This window comes from Macaca thibetana, chromosome 6 (genome assembly GCF_024542745.1).
Source record: "Macaca thibetana thibetana isolate TM-01 chromosome 6, ASM2454274v1, whole genome shotgun sequence".
NCBI lineage: Eukaryota > Metazoa > Chordata > Mammalia > Primates > Cercopithecidae > Macaca > Macaca thibetana.
In genome coordinates this window covers 104859153-104877029 of record NC_065583.1, presented here as the reverse complement: position 1 = coordinate 104877029, position 17877 = coordinate 104859153, and the positions used below count along the sequence as shown (strand labels likewise).

Here is a 17877-nt window from a genome sequence, read left to right as displayed (position 1 = left end):
AAATGAAAAATCTTGCTGATGCTTCCATTGTAGTCTGCCACGTAGCTAGAGGTGATTGTGGAAGCAGGCACCAAGACTTCTCCAGAGGTCTCCTTTAGCCCAGATGTTGCAGGATGAAATAACAGATACTTTATCTCATTTTCAGAGCCCTTTCCACATGTATTATCTCACGTTAGTCTTTGAGGAAAATAGTGTTAGAAGCCTGCCAGAGGAACCAGTGACTATTTCCTCTCCTTGCTGCCCCCATCCATCTTAAGTTTTAAATGACAGAGTCAGTGCCGGATCCATTACCTTTCATTCATCACAGTCTTGACTTAGGATTTAGAACATGACACTTACTCCTACACATAGGTAAAATGTTCCCATTTGTTAAATGTCACATGTTTCCTGAAAATATCTCTGCTGATAATTATTTACTTGCCATCTCAGACAAGATTTTATAAAACACAATTGCTACCTAGAAGTTCCACTTAATATCTGTCAGGGCTGACTTTTGTAGCAGGACCATCAGGATCAACCCAAAGTTAAATATGAATATTTACCTATAATAGGAAAAATGCAATACATTTTCATTGCTACTGTTGCTCCCTTTCTGAAGCTATCTTTAACTACTTAATCTTTGCTCCCCCTGCAGCTCAACACCTTTACCATAGGTTAACCCTTTCTCACCTATGTCTGGATCATGTGTCTGCAGCATATATTGCCCTGATCACATTGTATTATAATTCTTTTTCCTTTTTTTTTACTTTTTTTTTTTTTTTTTTGTGAGACAAAGTCTCACTCTGTCGCCCAGGCTGGAGTTCAGTGGCCTGACCTTGGCTTACTGCAACCTCCACCTCCCAGGTTCAAGCAGTCCTCCCACCTTCCTCCCAAGTAGCTGGGACTACAGGCATGCACCACCACACCTGGCTAATTTTTGTATTTTTAGTAGAGATGGGGTTTCGCCATGTTGGCCAGGCTGGCCTCGAACTCCTGACCTCAAGTGATCCACCCCCGCTCAGCCTCCCAAAGTGCTGGGATTACAGGTGTAAGCCACCATACCCAGCTGTATGTCTTGACACATCTATCTCTTACACTACATTGTTAGCTCCTTGAGGATAATCACCATGTTGTTTGTTTTTAATTTTTGTCTCTGTGTCTGATAAATATGGACGATCCCTGTGTTTCTCTCAAATTAAAAATATCCCATGGTACCCTAGGGCCCCTTGACACTTAGTTTGGGAACCACAGTAATTGAGGGAGAGAGTGTTTGACTAGGGTAGCCCAGGAAGGCTTTTTGGAGTAGGTAGCATCTGAGTTGAGACCTGAATGGTAAGAAAAAGCCAACAGCCACGCTGTGAGGGTAGATAGAGTATTGTGGTATGAAAGAGACTCATGTGAAGGTCTAGAACAGGAAGGGGGAAGTAGAGGGGTGTGAGGTGCAGCCAGAGAGGCAGTAGGCAGGGCCATGCTGTTGGAGCCCCACTGTCCCTGAGAAGGCACCTTGTGTTTCCTTCTAACTGCTGGGGGAAGCCTTTGGGGAAGGTTTAAGCAGAGGAGTGGTGCACTGAGCTATCCATTTTGAAGGGATCCTCTAGGCTCTCTATAAAGGGCCACTGTGGTGAGGGCAAGCTTAGATGCAGCAGAAGCTACTAGGGGACTAGTGCGGCTGTCCAGTTGGGAGATGATGAAGGGTTGGACTAAAGAGTGGTGGGGAAGAAGGGGGAAGTGGTCGGGTTTGGGGTCTGCTTCATCAGGAGTGTATACAGTACATGGCAGAGCTGGGTAGTTGCTGATTAAGAATTTGTGGGAATTATGATTAAATGGCTCCTCAAAAGCAGTTATTAAATCTGTTTCCTCATCATTCACTGTTCTTTCTTTTTATTCTGTGACATTGTTCCCAGGACTCTGAGAGTGTTTCCAAAGTGCTCTGGCTGGATGAGATACAGCAAGCCGTCGATGAGGCCAATGTGGACGAGGACAGAGCAAAACAATGTAAGCCCTCACCTCCTTTGCTCTTGAAACTTGTCTTTTTGGATTTGGTTATGTGCCTGAAGTCATGCGATTTTTAATTTCTGGAAGATTTGGATTCTTACCAAGTTTTAGTTCTTGGACACATAATTATACCAAAATTAGTTGGTTGCCCTGTTGTCAGTGATTTGACTCTATCTCCAACAAAATTTAACAATGTTGCTGAACAAAATCCAGAAGGTAAAAAATAGTTTTTAAGCTCTCAAATTGTATAATTGAATCAAATCCTTTTTTTCTCTTGATTTTTAGAGAACTAGATCATTTCTACTTAATAGATGCCTTTTTCTCCTTTCCATGGCCTTTATCGTTACCAGGGTTTTCCATAGAAACAGAACCAATAGGAGACCTATGGAGTTGGCTAGCTGATCATGGTACAACTAGAAGTGAAATAGACTGGCAGTCTACTCAGTTCTTACTTAATCTGTACAACTGGATGAGTTTTGACTCAAGCAAATAGAAGTCTACCTTGAATCATAAAAAGAGTCATGGACCCTCAATCAATTCCCAGAATGGGGCCAGTTTACAAATCCAGAACCCCTCAAATGAAGGGAAGGCCAGGCCCCTTGAAGAAGAACTCAGCTACACTACCAAAAATGTATACTGTTAGTCTTTCTTCCACCCCTCCCCCAAAGGGACCTATGGCCTTTTACCAGGGTGATTGTACTTAGGAGAAAGGACATAATCAGACTTTTGGGGATTAGTGGACACTTGCTCTGAACTGACACTAATTCCAAGAGGCCCAAAACATAACTGTGGTCCACCAGTCAATGTAGGGGTTTATGGAGGTCAGGTGATCAATAGAATATTAGCTCAGATCCATCTCACAGTGGGTCCCTAAACCCCTTCTGTGGTTACTTCCCCAGTTCTGGAGTGCATAATTGGAATAGGTATAATCAGCAACTGGCAGGATCCCCACATTGGTTCACATGATAAAATTGTTTAACCCTCTATTTTTAAGGAAGAATAATATGAAAATTCACATGATAGTCTGAAATAGCTTCTAAATTGCTATACTCACATTCTCCATATATAAATTAAGATTCCTAAAAGTATATTTCATTAACCTGCCAACTCATGGCATAATTAGAATCTATTCTGTTGTATCAGGTCCGAGAAGGTTTTTAAGATGACTTTGTCTTACTCCACAGATGGGCTTTTCAACCTCGGAAGCATCTGTGAGAAACATCTGGGCTTTATTTCCTTAGCTTAGAAAAATGTGTGTATTTCTCTAACCTGAACTTTTATTCCCTAAGGAACTTTGAAGTCTTTCCTTTCTAGCACGCCTTAAGAAAAAAAATAATAAAGTGGAGGTGTGTATATAAGAAATTTCAACTTAAATATAAAACTGAAGGAAGCCATATTCTGAAGAGACACTTTTGAGAAATTCAATTGTAATTTAGACATTCAGATAGCCTAAAATGGTTATGATTTGTCTCTTAGAAATCAAACCAATTTAGAAGGTTTTTAAAATTTTCTTATATTCATTGTTCTTACATTTGGCCTGCAAATGTTAAGTTGATTCTGTTTTTCACATTGAGACTCATGGTACTATTGACTATAAAAGTAAGAGGTTTTCTCAAATGTATGATTTTGTACTCTGTACTTGCACATCTAAAATCCTATCTTTTCCCTCTGTCCTGTCCCTTAGAGGAGCTGATATACTTTCTTTTACTATATATAACAGCAAAAAAGATTTTCCAAAGTTAATACTATCTATGAGAGTTTTCTGACTTTCAACAAGAATTTAACCTTTTAGAAACATTATTCATTATTTGCATGAAGACTTGAAATAGATTCTGGTCACACACTATAAGCATCAAACACACTCTCAGATAATATGATAAAAGAAAATGTGTTGGCCCAAATATGTTACCATCAGCAAAATTTAAAAGGGCAGGGTAACTCAAGTCCCTTTCATTTTGGCCCAGTGTTCACATTCACTGGAGTATCTTGCTTGCTGAAAGTAGATTTGCCTCTACTTTTGATTCCTTAGAGCAGTCTTTCTCTACCTTTTTCTCATTATGGCACCCTAAAGAATCTTTTTAGACAGTTTTTTCTCTAATCACTCCTTACCATGAAATTTTAGTACCACAGATATATTGTATACCTGTTTATGTGCCATATGTAGACCTGTACTTTATACATAAAGAGATTTTTTTCACTCTCTCCCTGCAGAAACCAATTTTTGCCCCTTTAGGGGTTATATCACCTCCACTGTGAATGTGTGCCTTAAGAGAGCCTGCTGGTATATGGCTTAAGATGTAAAGCAAACATTTTTTGGATCTCTTAGGAGATTTATGGGAGGTTTCTTAATTTGTTCCTTGGCAGAAACATACCTGACTTTCTGGGGTGAAAGTCATCTATCTGATATCTGGTATCTGTAGCTATCTGGAACTTAGCTACAACTCACAGATTAAGGAAAAAAGCAATCAAAATAGATATCTCAAATTAAGCACATTGAAGTTAATCTACTTTTTTCACTGAGGACCCCTCAGATAGACACTTTGCGCCTGTTGATTCTTTTCTTAGGCAAAACTCTATTATCTTTGGTAGTTTCTTTTCCTGTTTGATTGTGACTCAGAGCACATCAGAAGCCACAAGTCACAAGGCAGTAAAGTGCTTAAGCTGCCATAGGCAGGCACATCAATGTCAGTAAAAAGTGACAGCTGACAGTGAAGGAAGAAGGAAAAACTAAGAGGTATAGGAGTTATTAAGGCTATTTTGTGCAGGAGCCAGTAAACCCAAACACCTCCATAGTCCTTGAAAATAACACCGGATTATAGCACAGCACAATTTTAATGACAAGAAGGACTCTTCTGGCAGCTCTCAGCAGACATTAAGCACCTACTTTATACCAGAGACTTTGGGTAAAATAAGGAGCAATAGCGACTGTCCTGTTAGGATTTTCTCTAAGGCATGTTTTAGAGTTTCATCAAAAATGATTCTATTAAGATGAGAGTTGGTCCATAAAGGAATTAGCTTTAGTTATCTGGAAATTGACCTGTGAACCAGCACATCAATACTCAATGATAATATATGCAAGAAATGTGCGCCTTTTGTAATATCTTTTAAGGAAAATTGCATTTTATTGGGTTAGATGACACTGTCACATGTAGTTTATGTGATAATTTTTGTCATTTTCTTATTCCTTTGGCTATTCTCAGACCACAAACTTCTCAATTTCCAGTACTCTATTTTCTCTATCCTACAAAGCTTTCCAGAAGAAGAGGAAAGGGCAATGTCTACCTATTTCCTGTTAAACTCTATTGGCCTAAGAACATACTGCCATACCTTTTGTTCAATAACCACTGGAGTTTGCCTGAGAAGTTCTCCTTTCATCTCTGTGTGCCCCTCCAGATTTGCATGACTTTGACTCCAGGTTGTTGAAAGTCAATCTCTGTTTTCCTTTTGCCTTTAACCCTCATAGTACTATGCACCTGTGAACATAATTTGATGAGAACAGATTGTAATTTAATATTTGTAGAGTTTGATGTACGTGTAAGAAAAAAAGAAAAAGTATCCATGTCTCCCTTCTCTTTTCATCAAGATGTTTTCCATGTAGTAAGTATTTTAACTTGGCTTCTTTTCATTTTCTGGTTCTACTTTTCTAACTCAATGCATTTACTGGTTGTGAAAACGCTAGTCCTACTGATTGGACATTCTTACCTGAAATTAAAGTGGGAAATAATTCACTAAGTTAACTTCCCTTAGGCAACCAAGAGTTTAATATGGTTTTGTTAATGAGGAGGGGTAGAAATTCGCAATGGGATAAAATGCTAGTTAGGTCTAAAATGGTTCCAGAATTAAGTTTTAGGACTCCGTCACACATATCCACCAGCTCTGCCTTTCCAGAACTCTTGTTTAGGTTGTTTATGACAATCTTGCTAAATATATTAGCACTATACAAGAGAATACCAGGATTTCCATCACTTAAAAAGCATTTTGCTTATCCTAAAGTAAACAAATGTCTTTGTAAAACTAGTTCTCAAATACATGTTAATGGCCTAGGTTAGAGCTACATATCTACTGTTGGTGTGTATTCACCCCATTTCATAGATTACTACAGCAAGCAAAACCTAGTGCCTTGATACCACATATGAGTAACCAGGGAAGACTGTTGTTTTTAATAAACCATACTCCCATGGTATCTAATTCTTCTTATGGACTAAACTGGTCAGTGAATTTGTGATTGTCTTGGGCATATGTGGTGAATATTCTCAAAGGGTAAAAATGTTTGATACTAATGCATTCCTAAAACGTCGAATTATATATTTGCATGCCTTGAAGTAAGTAGAAGATAACCATTAACAAGAAACTTCTTTTTTCAATTACCCAGGGGTTACTCTGGTGGTTGATGTTAATCAGTGTTTGGAAGGAAAAAAATCAAGTGATATTTTGTCTGTATTGAAGTCTTCCACTTCTAATGCAAATGACATAATCCCGGAGTGTGCTGACAAATACTATGATGCCCTTGTGAAGGCAAAAGAGCTCAAATCTGAAAGAGGTAAGTTGGTTTGTTACTTTAGCGCAAGCTATTTTAAATATCATTTCTGTGGTATTATATTTTCTTAATTTTAAGACAAGTATTGCTTTCAAATTAATATTTCTGTAATTTTTTGTCATGTATGGCTAAGGAAATTAGGAAGAGTTTTAAATGTTTCTTTTTAGTTTTGGAAAGCTATGATGAGCTCAGTGGCAATATATGGATGGCATTAAGAAAATGTCATATTTGAGGAATCTGTGCCTTATACAAGTTATGCTTATTGATTCATTTATTCATATGGGTAGACCAGTGATATAAATAGATGTTTATACTAATATTTTCTCTCACTTAATGCTTTGTGATTGTACAATATTAAATAGGGGTAAAGAGTAATTTTGAATATATGAAATAAAGTACAATGAGCCAGTCTGCAAGGGATCAGTGGGCAAAGCTAGGCAACTAGTTATGCCTACTCAATCCAACGGCAGAACCTACATTGTTAGCTCTGGAAATAATCTTTGAGACTATACAGTTTGATACTCATTTTTCAGATTTGGAAATTCACATTGGTAAGATTTCAGACAGAGGAAAAGAATGGTAGACCCAAGGACAATTAATTTTTAATCTAGAATTCCTTTAGTAGATTTTATTAAGCACCTACTATTTCCTAGTGTCAAGCATCAAGGTGGCTCTCAACTTCTAGGCTAGTGTTTATTTGTACCACATTGTAGGTCATCTACAGGATAGTATTCATCTTTAAGAAACTAGTGTGACAGCATATGGCCTTAGAATTAGAGCTTAAGGAAAAAAAAAAACTTTTTTAGTCCAACTTGATGTTTGTCTCGTAGTACCCTATGTACTTGCTTTCAAGTTTCATATATTTCCAACTTGGAGATTCCACCTTAAAATTCAGTAAATTTTCTATTAATGAAATGACCACTCTCTTACTTGGCATCTGGTCACCCTTGAGTCCCTCTCTGTTCCATTCAGATCTCTTCATCAGGAATTACTATAATGTCCCCTGTCTCATCCTTCTTTGGGAAAGAATTGCATAATTGTATTAATGAGCTATCCTAATTTCAAATTCATCCTGGAAAAACTTAGTTTATCTTCTGTCTCCTAAACTTGCCTATTTCATTTTCCACGTGTCATATTTGGGTGACTATGGTCAAATCCCTTTGTATCCAATTCAGAAACCTAGGAAGCGCTTCAGGTTCATTCTTCTGGGAAGAAAAAAAGGCAGCAAGACTTTTGTCAACTGAGATCGTATTGAATCTATAGATAACTTTGAGAAGTCTTGCCATCTTAACAATATTCTGATCCATGTACATGGGATGTCTTTCCTTTTAATCAAGTTTAAAACTCTTTCAACAATTTTTTGTAGTTTTCAGCATACAAGGCTTGCATTTGTTTCATTAAATTTATTCCTAAGTATTTTATCATTTTTATTCTATTGTAAATATTGTTTTTTAATTATATTTTGGGATTGTTTATTGCTAGTTTATAGATACACAATTGACTTTTTATTGAGAAATAATTTATATGCCATAAAATTGTCCTTTTAAGGTATGTAATTAAGAGGTTTTTAGCATATTCACAAGGTTGTACATCCAACACCTCTAGTTAATTCCAGAACATTTTCATTACACCAAAACAAAACCCAGTACCTATTAGCAGTCAATCCCCATCACCCACTCCCCAGCCCCAGGCAACTACTAATCTACTTTCTGCCTTTGGCCTGTTTTGGACATTTCATGTAAACAGAATTATACAATACATAGCCTTTTGTGTCTGGCTTCTTTTACCTAGCATAACATTTTCAGAGTTCATTCATGTAGTATTTGTCAGTTTGTCCTTTTTAGGGGCTAATATTCCATTGTATGAGTATGCCACATTTTGTTTACCCAGTCATCAACTGATGGAACCTGTATTCTGTGCCACCCTCTCCCCCCAACTTTTGGCTATTCTGAATGAGACTGCTATGAACATTCATGTCCGGGTTTTTTTGTGGGCATATCTTTTCATACAACTGATTTTTGTATATTGATCTTGTATCGTGCAACCTTGCTGAACTCATTCTAATCATTTTTAGTACATTTCTTGTGCTGCCATCTGCCTTAATAAAGTTTCGCTGAAATCCAGCCACACATTAATTTATATATGATCTATGACTGCTTCCCTGATGCAGTGGTAGTGCTGAGTGGTTGTTTCAGAGACCCACAGCCTGCAAAGCTGAAAATATTTGCCTTTTTTTTCCCCAAGATGAAGTCTCGCTCTGTCACCCAGGCTGGAGTACAGCAGGGCAATCTTGGCTCACTGCAACCTCCACCTCCTAGGTTCAAGCAATTCTCCTGTCTCAGCCTCCCAAGTATCTGGGATTACAGTTACATGCCAACATGCCTGGCTCATTTTTGTATTTTTTAGTAGAGACGGGGTTTCACCATGTTTACCAGGTTGGTCTCGAACTCCCGACCTCAGGTGATCCACCTGCCTCGGCCTCCCAAAGTGCTGGAATTACAGGCATGAGCCACCGCACCCAGCCCCTACTCTCTGACTCTACAGTAAAAGTTTGCCGACTCCTGTTCTAGAAAGAAGAGCATCCCAAGCAATTAAAGACTGATTTTCACCTCCCAATAGAGCTATGAGCATTGTTTTCAGGCATGCACAGGATGATTTATTCTTATCTCTTTCACCTCTGGTTCTAGGATGGCTATCTTTTCCCAAACTAAAACATCCACCATTCGGTGGATGGATTACTCAGCCTTATAACTCAGTTTAACGCTTCTATATGTTCACGTATGATTTTGTCTGGAAGGCATCTAAAAAGTATGCCTCCTTGTGGAGTGTTCATCACCTCGTAACTAACTGTTATCAGTCTTTTTTCTAAGTAATAACCCAACTATATTTCTTAGAAAAACTATTTGGAACCCATGCTGGAAAGTAGCTCTCCTCAGCCTCTTATCTAACTACATTCAAACTAGATGTGAAAAAGATAGGAATTCTTCCTGCCTATTACCTACTGACATCCTAACCCAAGTAAAGCCTTCTAATGCCATTCAGATCTCTTCATCAGGAATTACTGTAATGTCCCCTATCTCATCCTTCATTATGAAAGAATTACATAACTGTATTAATTAGCTATCCTAATTTCATATTCATCATGGAAAAAACTTAGTTTATCTTCTCTCTCCTAAACTTGCCTGCTTCTTTTCCCATGTGTCATATTTGGGTGAGAGCTAAAAACAACAGAAAAATATAAGAAGTTTTAACTTAGACTAAACTAAGTCAACTGCTATCAAGTGAGCTTTAGACTCATTGCCTTTCCAGATAAATCAAAGTTCAAGTGATTGGCTTTTAACCAACTAAGAAATTTTTTACTTCTCAGTTTAAGTGATGGGAGAAACATTTTCACCAGCTTTGCTTGCTTTCTTCCCTTCCCAATGAGTTGCCTTAAGAAGGGTGATTATTCTTCTGAAAACATTTATGAATCTGACAACTATTGATAATTGAAAATATCATAATTGCCTGGTCGTGGTGGTTCATGCCTATAATCCCAGCACTTTGGGCAGCTGAGGCGAGTGGATTGCTTGACCCCAGGAGTTTGAGAACAGCCTGGACAACATGGCAAAACCCATCTCTACAAAAAATACAAAAAATTAGCCAGTTGTGCATGATCCTGTGGTCCCAGCTACTCTGGAGGCTCATCTGAGCCTGGGGAAGTTAAGGCTGCAGTGAGCCTTGGTCACACCACTGTTCTCCAGCCTGGGTAACAGAGTGAGACCCTGTCTCAAAAGCAAGAAAGAAAGGAAGGAAGGGAGGGGAGGGGAGGGTAGGAAGAGGGAAGGGAAGGAAGAAAGAATAATAATTACTTGTAAACATCCTAACTTGACTGTACAATGTATTTTGTAGTAGACCCATATTTCTAAATAGATGAACCAGCTGTCTGACTGCCCATTGAAAAGAGATACATCTCTCTTCCTGGGCATTGACAAACAGAAAGAACAGGTGAGGGGCATTTAAAGTCAAATGAAGCATTAACACATATTAAAGACCTTAAAGTTACCCCTGCTTAGTTATTTCAATGCATTTCAATATTTTGTGAAGAAATTCACTTGAACTTTGATTTACCTGAAAAGGTAATGAGTCTCATGCTCACTTGGTGCAGTTGACTTAACTTAGTCTAAGTTAGAACTTTTTATCTTTTTCTGTTGTTTTTTGCTCTCAGGTCTGGGACCAGAATTGTAACCATTCAACAAAATAAACAGATTTCTAAATATGAAGTTTAGCCCATGGATTCATGAGAAGGAGATATTCTTGACCAATCGAAGTCATAACTACCATAGGTTTTTCTATCACCCCTCCCCCAAAATTAAGTTTCAAAAAAAATTTTTTTTCTCATTTTGTGTGGTTGTGTAGCACAAAATAAGTCAGAGGAACCAGGAATTTTCTTTTTCCCTACATTAGTTGACCTTTATGTTGTGCTTATGCCATTTTGTACTTTGAGTAACGTTGTCTCCAAAGGTTCTGCTTTGGTTGAATGCCAGTCATTGGCCCTCCTTAAATAAGGGCCACAGTCCTTGTGGGTATCTCCTTGTTGGAGAAATTGCAGGTAAACTTTGTAAGCAAAGAGGATCTTGCCGATTGGTCTCCTTTGTCTACATGTGTTGTTGTTTGCATCTACCTGGGACTTACAATTATTGTTTGCTTTTCCTTCTCTTTGACTGTTTTTGGCCAAACATGTTTTCATCATCCTAATGAAAGATTTAAGTTTCAGAGCTAGCCTTAGAAATTTATGTCTCTTCCTTTTCCTTGGGTTAGCAGGCATCTGCCATTAAATACATCGAATTTATTCCATGTTAGTGGGTCATTTCTGATGCCTTTGACTGTCTGAAGGTTTGGTGAAAAACATATTCAATTATTTTACATATTAAAGAAACTACGCTAATGTTTAAGGGTTCACTGTGTCTCTATAGAATTTAACAAACTTTTTTCTTTAGTGTCTAGTGAAGGTTCATGGCTCAAACTCAACCTGAATGAAAAATATGACTACTGTTACAACATTGATTCAAAAGAGGGCTCCTGGGTCATACCTGAATCATGCTTGTATAAAGAATCATGGCTCACAGGAAAAGAAATCGAGGTAGGAGGTTGGTGTTTGATGGATAACTGTACTGTATAAAGTTAAATTTGACTGGTTGTCTATTTCTGAATCATGGAAGTGATGAGAGGAACTAATTGATTTATCTGAAGGCTGGATATGTAATGAAGTCTTCATGAACTGCAGTTGAATGTGGCTGCATTGTTACTAATGTACAGAGTTTTTTCCATATTGGCTTAACAAAACCAAATAGAGCAGGGGGAAGAAATATTTCACTATTTATTTGGGATGGTAGATTATCCTAAGAAATCAATCTTAAGATTTTTCTTGACTTAATTAAGTTCAATTAATGATAATTCCTGGGTTGTCAATATTTAAAAGGTATTTCTTTCCCACCCATCTCAGCCTGCAACTTAACATTGTACCTTTCAAACCAATATGTCATTTTTTTCTACAAAGTGCTAGAGAGGGCATCTCTGCCACACATGGCCCCAGCCATCTCCAGGACAGCTTCAGAAGCAAAGAACAGAGTTGGGCAAAGAGCAGGATGGGTAAACATTAAACGTTTGCTGCTTCTGAGATGGTCATCTTAGCATGTTTTCATTGCTTAACATTTCTAGAGCTCTGGATGTACCCATGTCCAAATGTAAGTGCTAACATCACAATTGAGTGTATCTTATACTTGGCTTTCGATTAACTGACATAAAAATTAGCCATGTGTCCATATATTGCACTAACCGAGAGTTATACATGATACATTGAATTGGAATTTCTATTTAACTACTAAAGATCCCTTTTAACTAATCCTTGACCCACATTTGAAAGCTTTCTTCCAACAGATTTTACTTATTGAAAGTAATTTATCCCTTCTCTCATCTCTTTTTAACCAAACTATATAGATAGTACCTGTTTGAGCTTCTTGTTAGGAGTAAAGAAATAGTGCATTAGTGAACATAGCGTCGTTATTGACTATTAGGACATTTGTTAGTTTTTGTTTGTTTCTCTTTTTGGGGGTACATTTGTTATTTTAAATACAGAAAGAAGAAACTCATTTAGAAAAGTCTGTATTAGGCGAAGCCCCATCTTTACTAAAAATACAAAAATTAGCTGGGCATGGTGGCGAGCACCTGTAATCCCAGCTACTTGGGAGGCTGAGTCAGGAGAATTGCCTGAACCCAGGAGGCGGAGGTTGCAGTGAGCCAAGATCGCACCACTGCACTCCAGCCTGGGCAATAAGAACTATACTCTGTCTCCGGGAAAAAAAAAAAAAAAAAAACAGAAAAGTCTGCTTTAGAATCTCAGGTTCAGATGCTTTTTCTCATTGTAAACAAGACTAGCTGGAGTCTCAGGGGTCCTCCTGATTTCCCCATGTGCCTTGTCCATTGTAGTCCTAATTCCCTCCCAAATATTCAGCAATTTTTATATATACAGGAGCCCAGGGCTGAAGTATTTACAAAAAAAGATAACAAGAGCAAAGCTAGGAGAAAAAGTACAGCCAAAAGAGCTCTTTTCAGTTTCAGTTCTAGATCACTGAATTTCATTCATTTTTTAGTTGCCCCTCCCTACATAGAGGAACGAGAGAAGCACTTTGACAATAGATTATTTGTATAATCATGGCTTTGTTAGAGCTGAATATTTTCTCGCAACATGGGAATAGGGGGACTAAATGCTTGGTGAAGATTTCCTGAAACAAAAGACTTAGCTATAAACAGGTAGTGAAGTAGATCTTGCCGAATGGCCTTCTCTGTGAGGTTCTTCTTTGCTTTGTCTAAGGTTGGTGGGCAGCCATGAAGAAACAAGAGGAGGTAAAGTCAGAGGAATGTGAAATTGGAATCAACCCTTGTAGCAAGATGTCTGAAACAAGTTATGGCCAAAAGTAACCTTTCCAACTGGTGTCCCTGCAAATACCCAAAGAATGTGTGGAATTGAGAATGAGGTCTCCTGAAACCATAAACATAGCCAAGTACCCCTCATTTATATAGAGTTTCACTTTCCAATATACTTTCACATCACTTTGATCCCTAAATTATCCTCTAAGTAGAGATAGAGCAAATATTCTCATCTTCTGTTTTTCTAAGTGAGGAAATTGGGGCACAGAGTAGGTGAAGCAGCTTGTACTAATTCTGCAATTTGGGTAGATTTTGTCAATTAACAGATTTATTTCCAGTGCTTCCAACTTCTAGTCTAGTATCTTTTCCACTTTTTCATTGTTTTTGACACAGTCACCAGTATCTCTGAGTGGTTTTGTCATGTGCCCATTGCTCTGGAATTAATAACCCAAGTTGGTGGCTTAAGAAATACATAAGTACTTTAAAAAGTGAGTAATGCTTCCCAGGGGGAATACTCTTGAAGTAATATTCACCAACATTGCTTTGGATTTAAAAACAAAAGTTCGACCCAAAGGATGTGAAACCTGCCGGTAATGGATCCACGCATCGTAATATGTTTAAAGAGAAAATACTGATGATAATTAAGTTCTATCTTGGAAAAAAACAAGAACAAACATCTTACAGAATCATTAAAAGTCAACATCAAAGATATTGCAGTGTAGCAGTATTGCAGACAGAATCACCAATGCAGTATTTACTAAAACTTAGAGGAAAAAAACGTGATCTGAGTCTGACCAGTGCTACCAAAAATGCTTAATGACAAGAAGATAGTGAAGAACACAGTTTAGTGACTCATTTCAGATGTTCAGAGGTCGTACAAGTTTTAGGAAAATGACATTGTAGCAATGGATTATTAGTGCTAATTTTGAAGAAAAAAATGAAATCATAGACATGCTAAAAAATTATGTGCTATGGTTGAAAAGATGTATCAAACTATAAAGAAGCAGCATCGAAGATTTAAAATTTAGAATAAAAAATTGGTCATGTGACATCCCAAGATATACCCCAGGTATAACTTTTTGTTATATCAAGCATCAGTCTGTTAAGATTATTAACCAGTGGAAGGTATAACACTGTTATTAAAAAGTTGTGTTTCTTCTAAACAACCTGAAGTTACCAGTTTTATGCAATGAATGCATACATATATGTCTTCTCTTAAAGATATGTATGCATCTTTTGTATGATTTCACTTTTAGCTCTTTGAGTTAACCAACCATTAATTCCAGTTGTACTAAATAAGAGTCATCAGCTATAGAAGTGACAGTCCAGTCTTTCTTTGCATCTCTCATCGGGCATAAAAGTAAACCCTGTTCATACCCCACGGGAAACTTTCTTATAACCCCCTTCTTCCTTTTTTCTCATTCTTCTAGATTTCTGCCATCTATCCTTAATAGCACTTATCTTGCCCCTCCCACCCCTTTTTCTTTTGCCCCAGAACATCATTCTGAGTTTGGCTGCAGCTCATTACAGGGGTCTGCCTACTCTGGCCTGGGGAAAAAATGGGAAAGAAGTCTGAGGACCTTATGACCATTGCAGTCTTTTCCTTGGCAGCCCAAGGGAAGTGGGAGGTGATGCATGTTTTTACAGCAAGCACCCTTGTCCCTTTACATTCTGTGGAGATCAAGCCTCATGCCTCGTCCTTGCCAGCATCATCCATACATCTCTGCTTCCAAATCCTGAGATCATTGAGCTTTATTCTCTTGCCACCTCAGCACCAAACACGGAGATTCCAAAATCATATTGCTAGAAAGAAGCTAAGCCAGTTTCATCCCTCAGCTCTGCTTAAATTTGTTTTTAAACCAAGCCAAAAGGAGACATCCATATTGTTTTCTAAAAGATAAAATATCAGAAGCTATTCTATGTGTGCCTTTCAGCTGATGTGTGAAGTATAACCATAAGAAATATCTCTTGCCAGGACATAATTGAGGAAGTCACAGTAGGTTACATTCGTGAGAATATATGGTCTGCTTCAGAAGAGATGCTTCTTCGCTTTCAAGCCACAAGTTCAGGACCCATCCTTAGGGAAGAGTTTGAAGCTAGAAAATCATTTTTGCATGAACAAGAAGAGAATGTGGTCAAAATACAGGTATGTGGATCACCTACCACTGTTTACAACAAACTGTCATATCACCTGAAAATGTTTTCTTTGATAATAGTCAACTACCAGCATTCCTATAAACAAATCTGACTGCATATTTTTACATAATCAGTGCCCCTAGTCTACTTCACTAAGGCTTTAAAATGGAAAGCATTTTGATGATGAATGACTTAACCTATGGTCTTCTAGAGAGTATTTAGGAGCACTGCAGATTTGCACAGATCCACCTGCTGCCAACTTAGTTGGACCCAAAGGGATATGCCTTGGATCAGAGTTGAAATCATACCTGGCTTGGGGACTTTACAATTTGGCTTTTTTGTGATTAGTGGATGTTGAGTGGCATCTTAGTTTCTGTGCTGTTCTAGCCTGAAAGAACAGAAGAACTAATGAAATAAACAGATTTAGCATCTCTAAGAATGTCTTCTTACCTTCTGTAATCTGTCACTCTTCATTTAGGCCTGCAGGAGAAACCTTCATTCCCAATTTTTTTGCTATAAATTGTTCTTAAGTTTGCATGACTTGTCCGAACTTTCTGATTGGCAGGAGAATTTGCCAGGTTTAGATGTTTCTCTTCTGTATTCCTGTAGTACCCCCTACCAGTCACCACACTGGTTTGTGAAAGGCTGTGAGTTTGTTCTTTTTATTGTGAGTTCAAAGGGGTATTGTTAACAACTGGTAAAGTCTGATGCTGATGGGTTTTTACTTTGAAGCTTCCTAAATTGAACGTTTTTCTGTGGAAGAGCTTCTTTTTTGTGTGGTCACTGGTGAACTCATCTGCTTTTCCCACCTAACTGTAATGTCCAAGGCAGAAAATGAATTTTACCAACATTTGTGTTCCTGTATCTTGCACATGATAGATGCTTACGTGTTTAAAATTTGCTTGGAGCTTAAGATATTATTAGCAAAGCAGAAATAATTAATTTTATAAAAGAAATTTCTACTATAAATCTGACACTCAAAGGATTTTTCTAGGTGGGCCAGTGAGTTTCCAATTTAGTCCTTTAAACAAATAGTAGACAGAACACACAGGAAGTGAACAAAAGCCTCAAAATTGTCATCTACACTGATGAGGCTCTAATTTTGCACAAATTTCACATGTCAGCCAATATAAAATTTGGACCCCACACTCCCCAGTCTCGGGGCACACAGCAGTGTTGCAGTTGGAAGGTATACTACAGAGCCCACCAGTACAGAATCCCTCTGTATTAGAAACCAGGGCTGAAGGATGAGAGAAATGGGGTAAGGACAAGAGCGATCATTTGGAGCCTTTTTCCTCCACCTCAGCAGAGGCAAAAGAATTGACGAAGCAGTCATCAAACCATGAAGTCACCTCACCATGCCTTTTTATCAATCTTCTGACAATTTTCCAAAACAGAGGGCATGAAACCTAAAGGTAAGCCTACTTCACGGATGTGGACCAGAAGTGAATAATGCAGTCTATAGGAACCTGCTGACCCTTAAAACCAAGAGCCCATGAACCAAAAGGTGTCATGCTAATCTCATTTCTCGCCAAAGTGGCTGGTTCACCTTCAAGTAGGAAAATGTTCTGATATCTGAGAAGTTCCCCTATGTAAAACACTGTGAGCTTCCTAGCTGGCTGAATTGCCCCCAGATACAGGAGTCTTAACAAAATTGGAGAGAAATACAAAGGCAAAGCTCCTAGGCCAAGGCCAGCTATACCCCAGCTACACCACCCTGCCTGCCGTCAGTGGTCTGCCAAGGAAAAGTGGTACAGAGAATGTGCATGATCAACGTCCAGCACTGTGTCTCAAGTGCTTATGGAGTTAATTGGGAGGTGCCCAGGTCAATATAGAGGAAGTCAAAGAGAATCTGTAGATTATTATTATTTTATTATTTTTTTATTATTATTATTATTTTTGAGCAGTTAGAAGTCCCCAGTAAAATCGCGTGAGTGAGCCAGAAAGAAAAAACTGCTCATAAACAAAAAAGATTTTATATCAAAAACAGAAAAAGGAATGTAACTTGCAAAATATAAATGGAGTAGACATCTAGAGTTACTCTTCTAGAAGACAGGAGAGAATGTTATACTGAAACTGCTTTATACTGTCAAGGAATTTGTTAAGACGTGGACTTAATGAAATAAGAAGACAACAGAATAATAAAATAAAAAGACAGCTGACAGCTAAGGAGAGGAAGAGAAATAATGATGTCATAGAATGTAAATGAATTTATAACTGCAGAATGCAAAATGGACACTGAGCATAATTGGAGCAGACACAGAAAGCTTCAGAAAAATCCACAAAGGATGAGAGAAAGAATAGATTATTAAAAACACACT

The 17877-nt window shown here is 38.0% G+C and overlaps 1 protein-coding gene across 6 annotated transcripts in view; it reads left to right on the top strand.

Annotated features, from left to right (window-relative positions):
• IQGAP2 (IQ motif containing GTPase activating protein 2) overlaps positions 1-17877 on the top strand; it is a 309380-nt gene that overhangs the window by 227355 nt on the left and 64148 nt on the right. For 3 of the 6 annotated variants that reach the window (XM_050795627.1, XM_050795628.1, XM_050795630.1), the window contains 4 exons: positions 1884-1974; positions 6347-6514; positions 11491-11633; positions 15396-15566. In XM_050795627.1, coding sequence (XP_050651584.1) covers positions 1884-1974; positions 6347-6514; positions 11491-11633; positions 15396-15566 — 573 coding nt within the window. The remainder of the gene's footprint in view (positions 1-1883; positions 1975-6346; positions 6515-11490; positions 11634-15395; positions 15567-17877) is intronic. The other 3 variants (XM_050795629.1, XM_050795633.1, XM_050795631.1) reach the window with 1 other exon arrangement.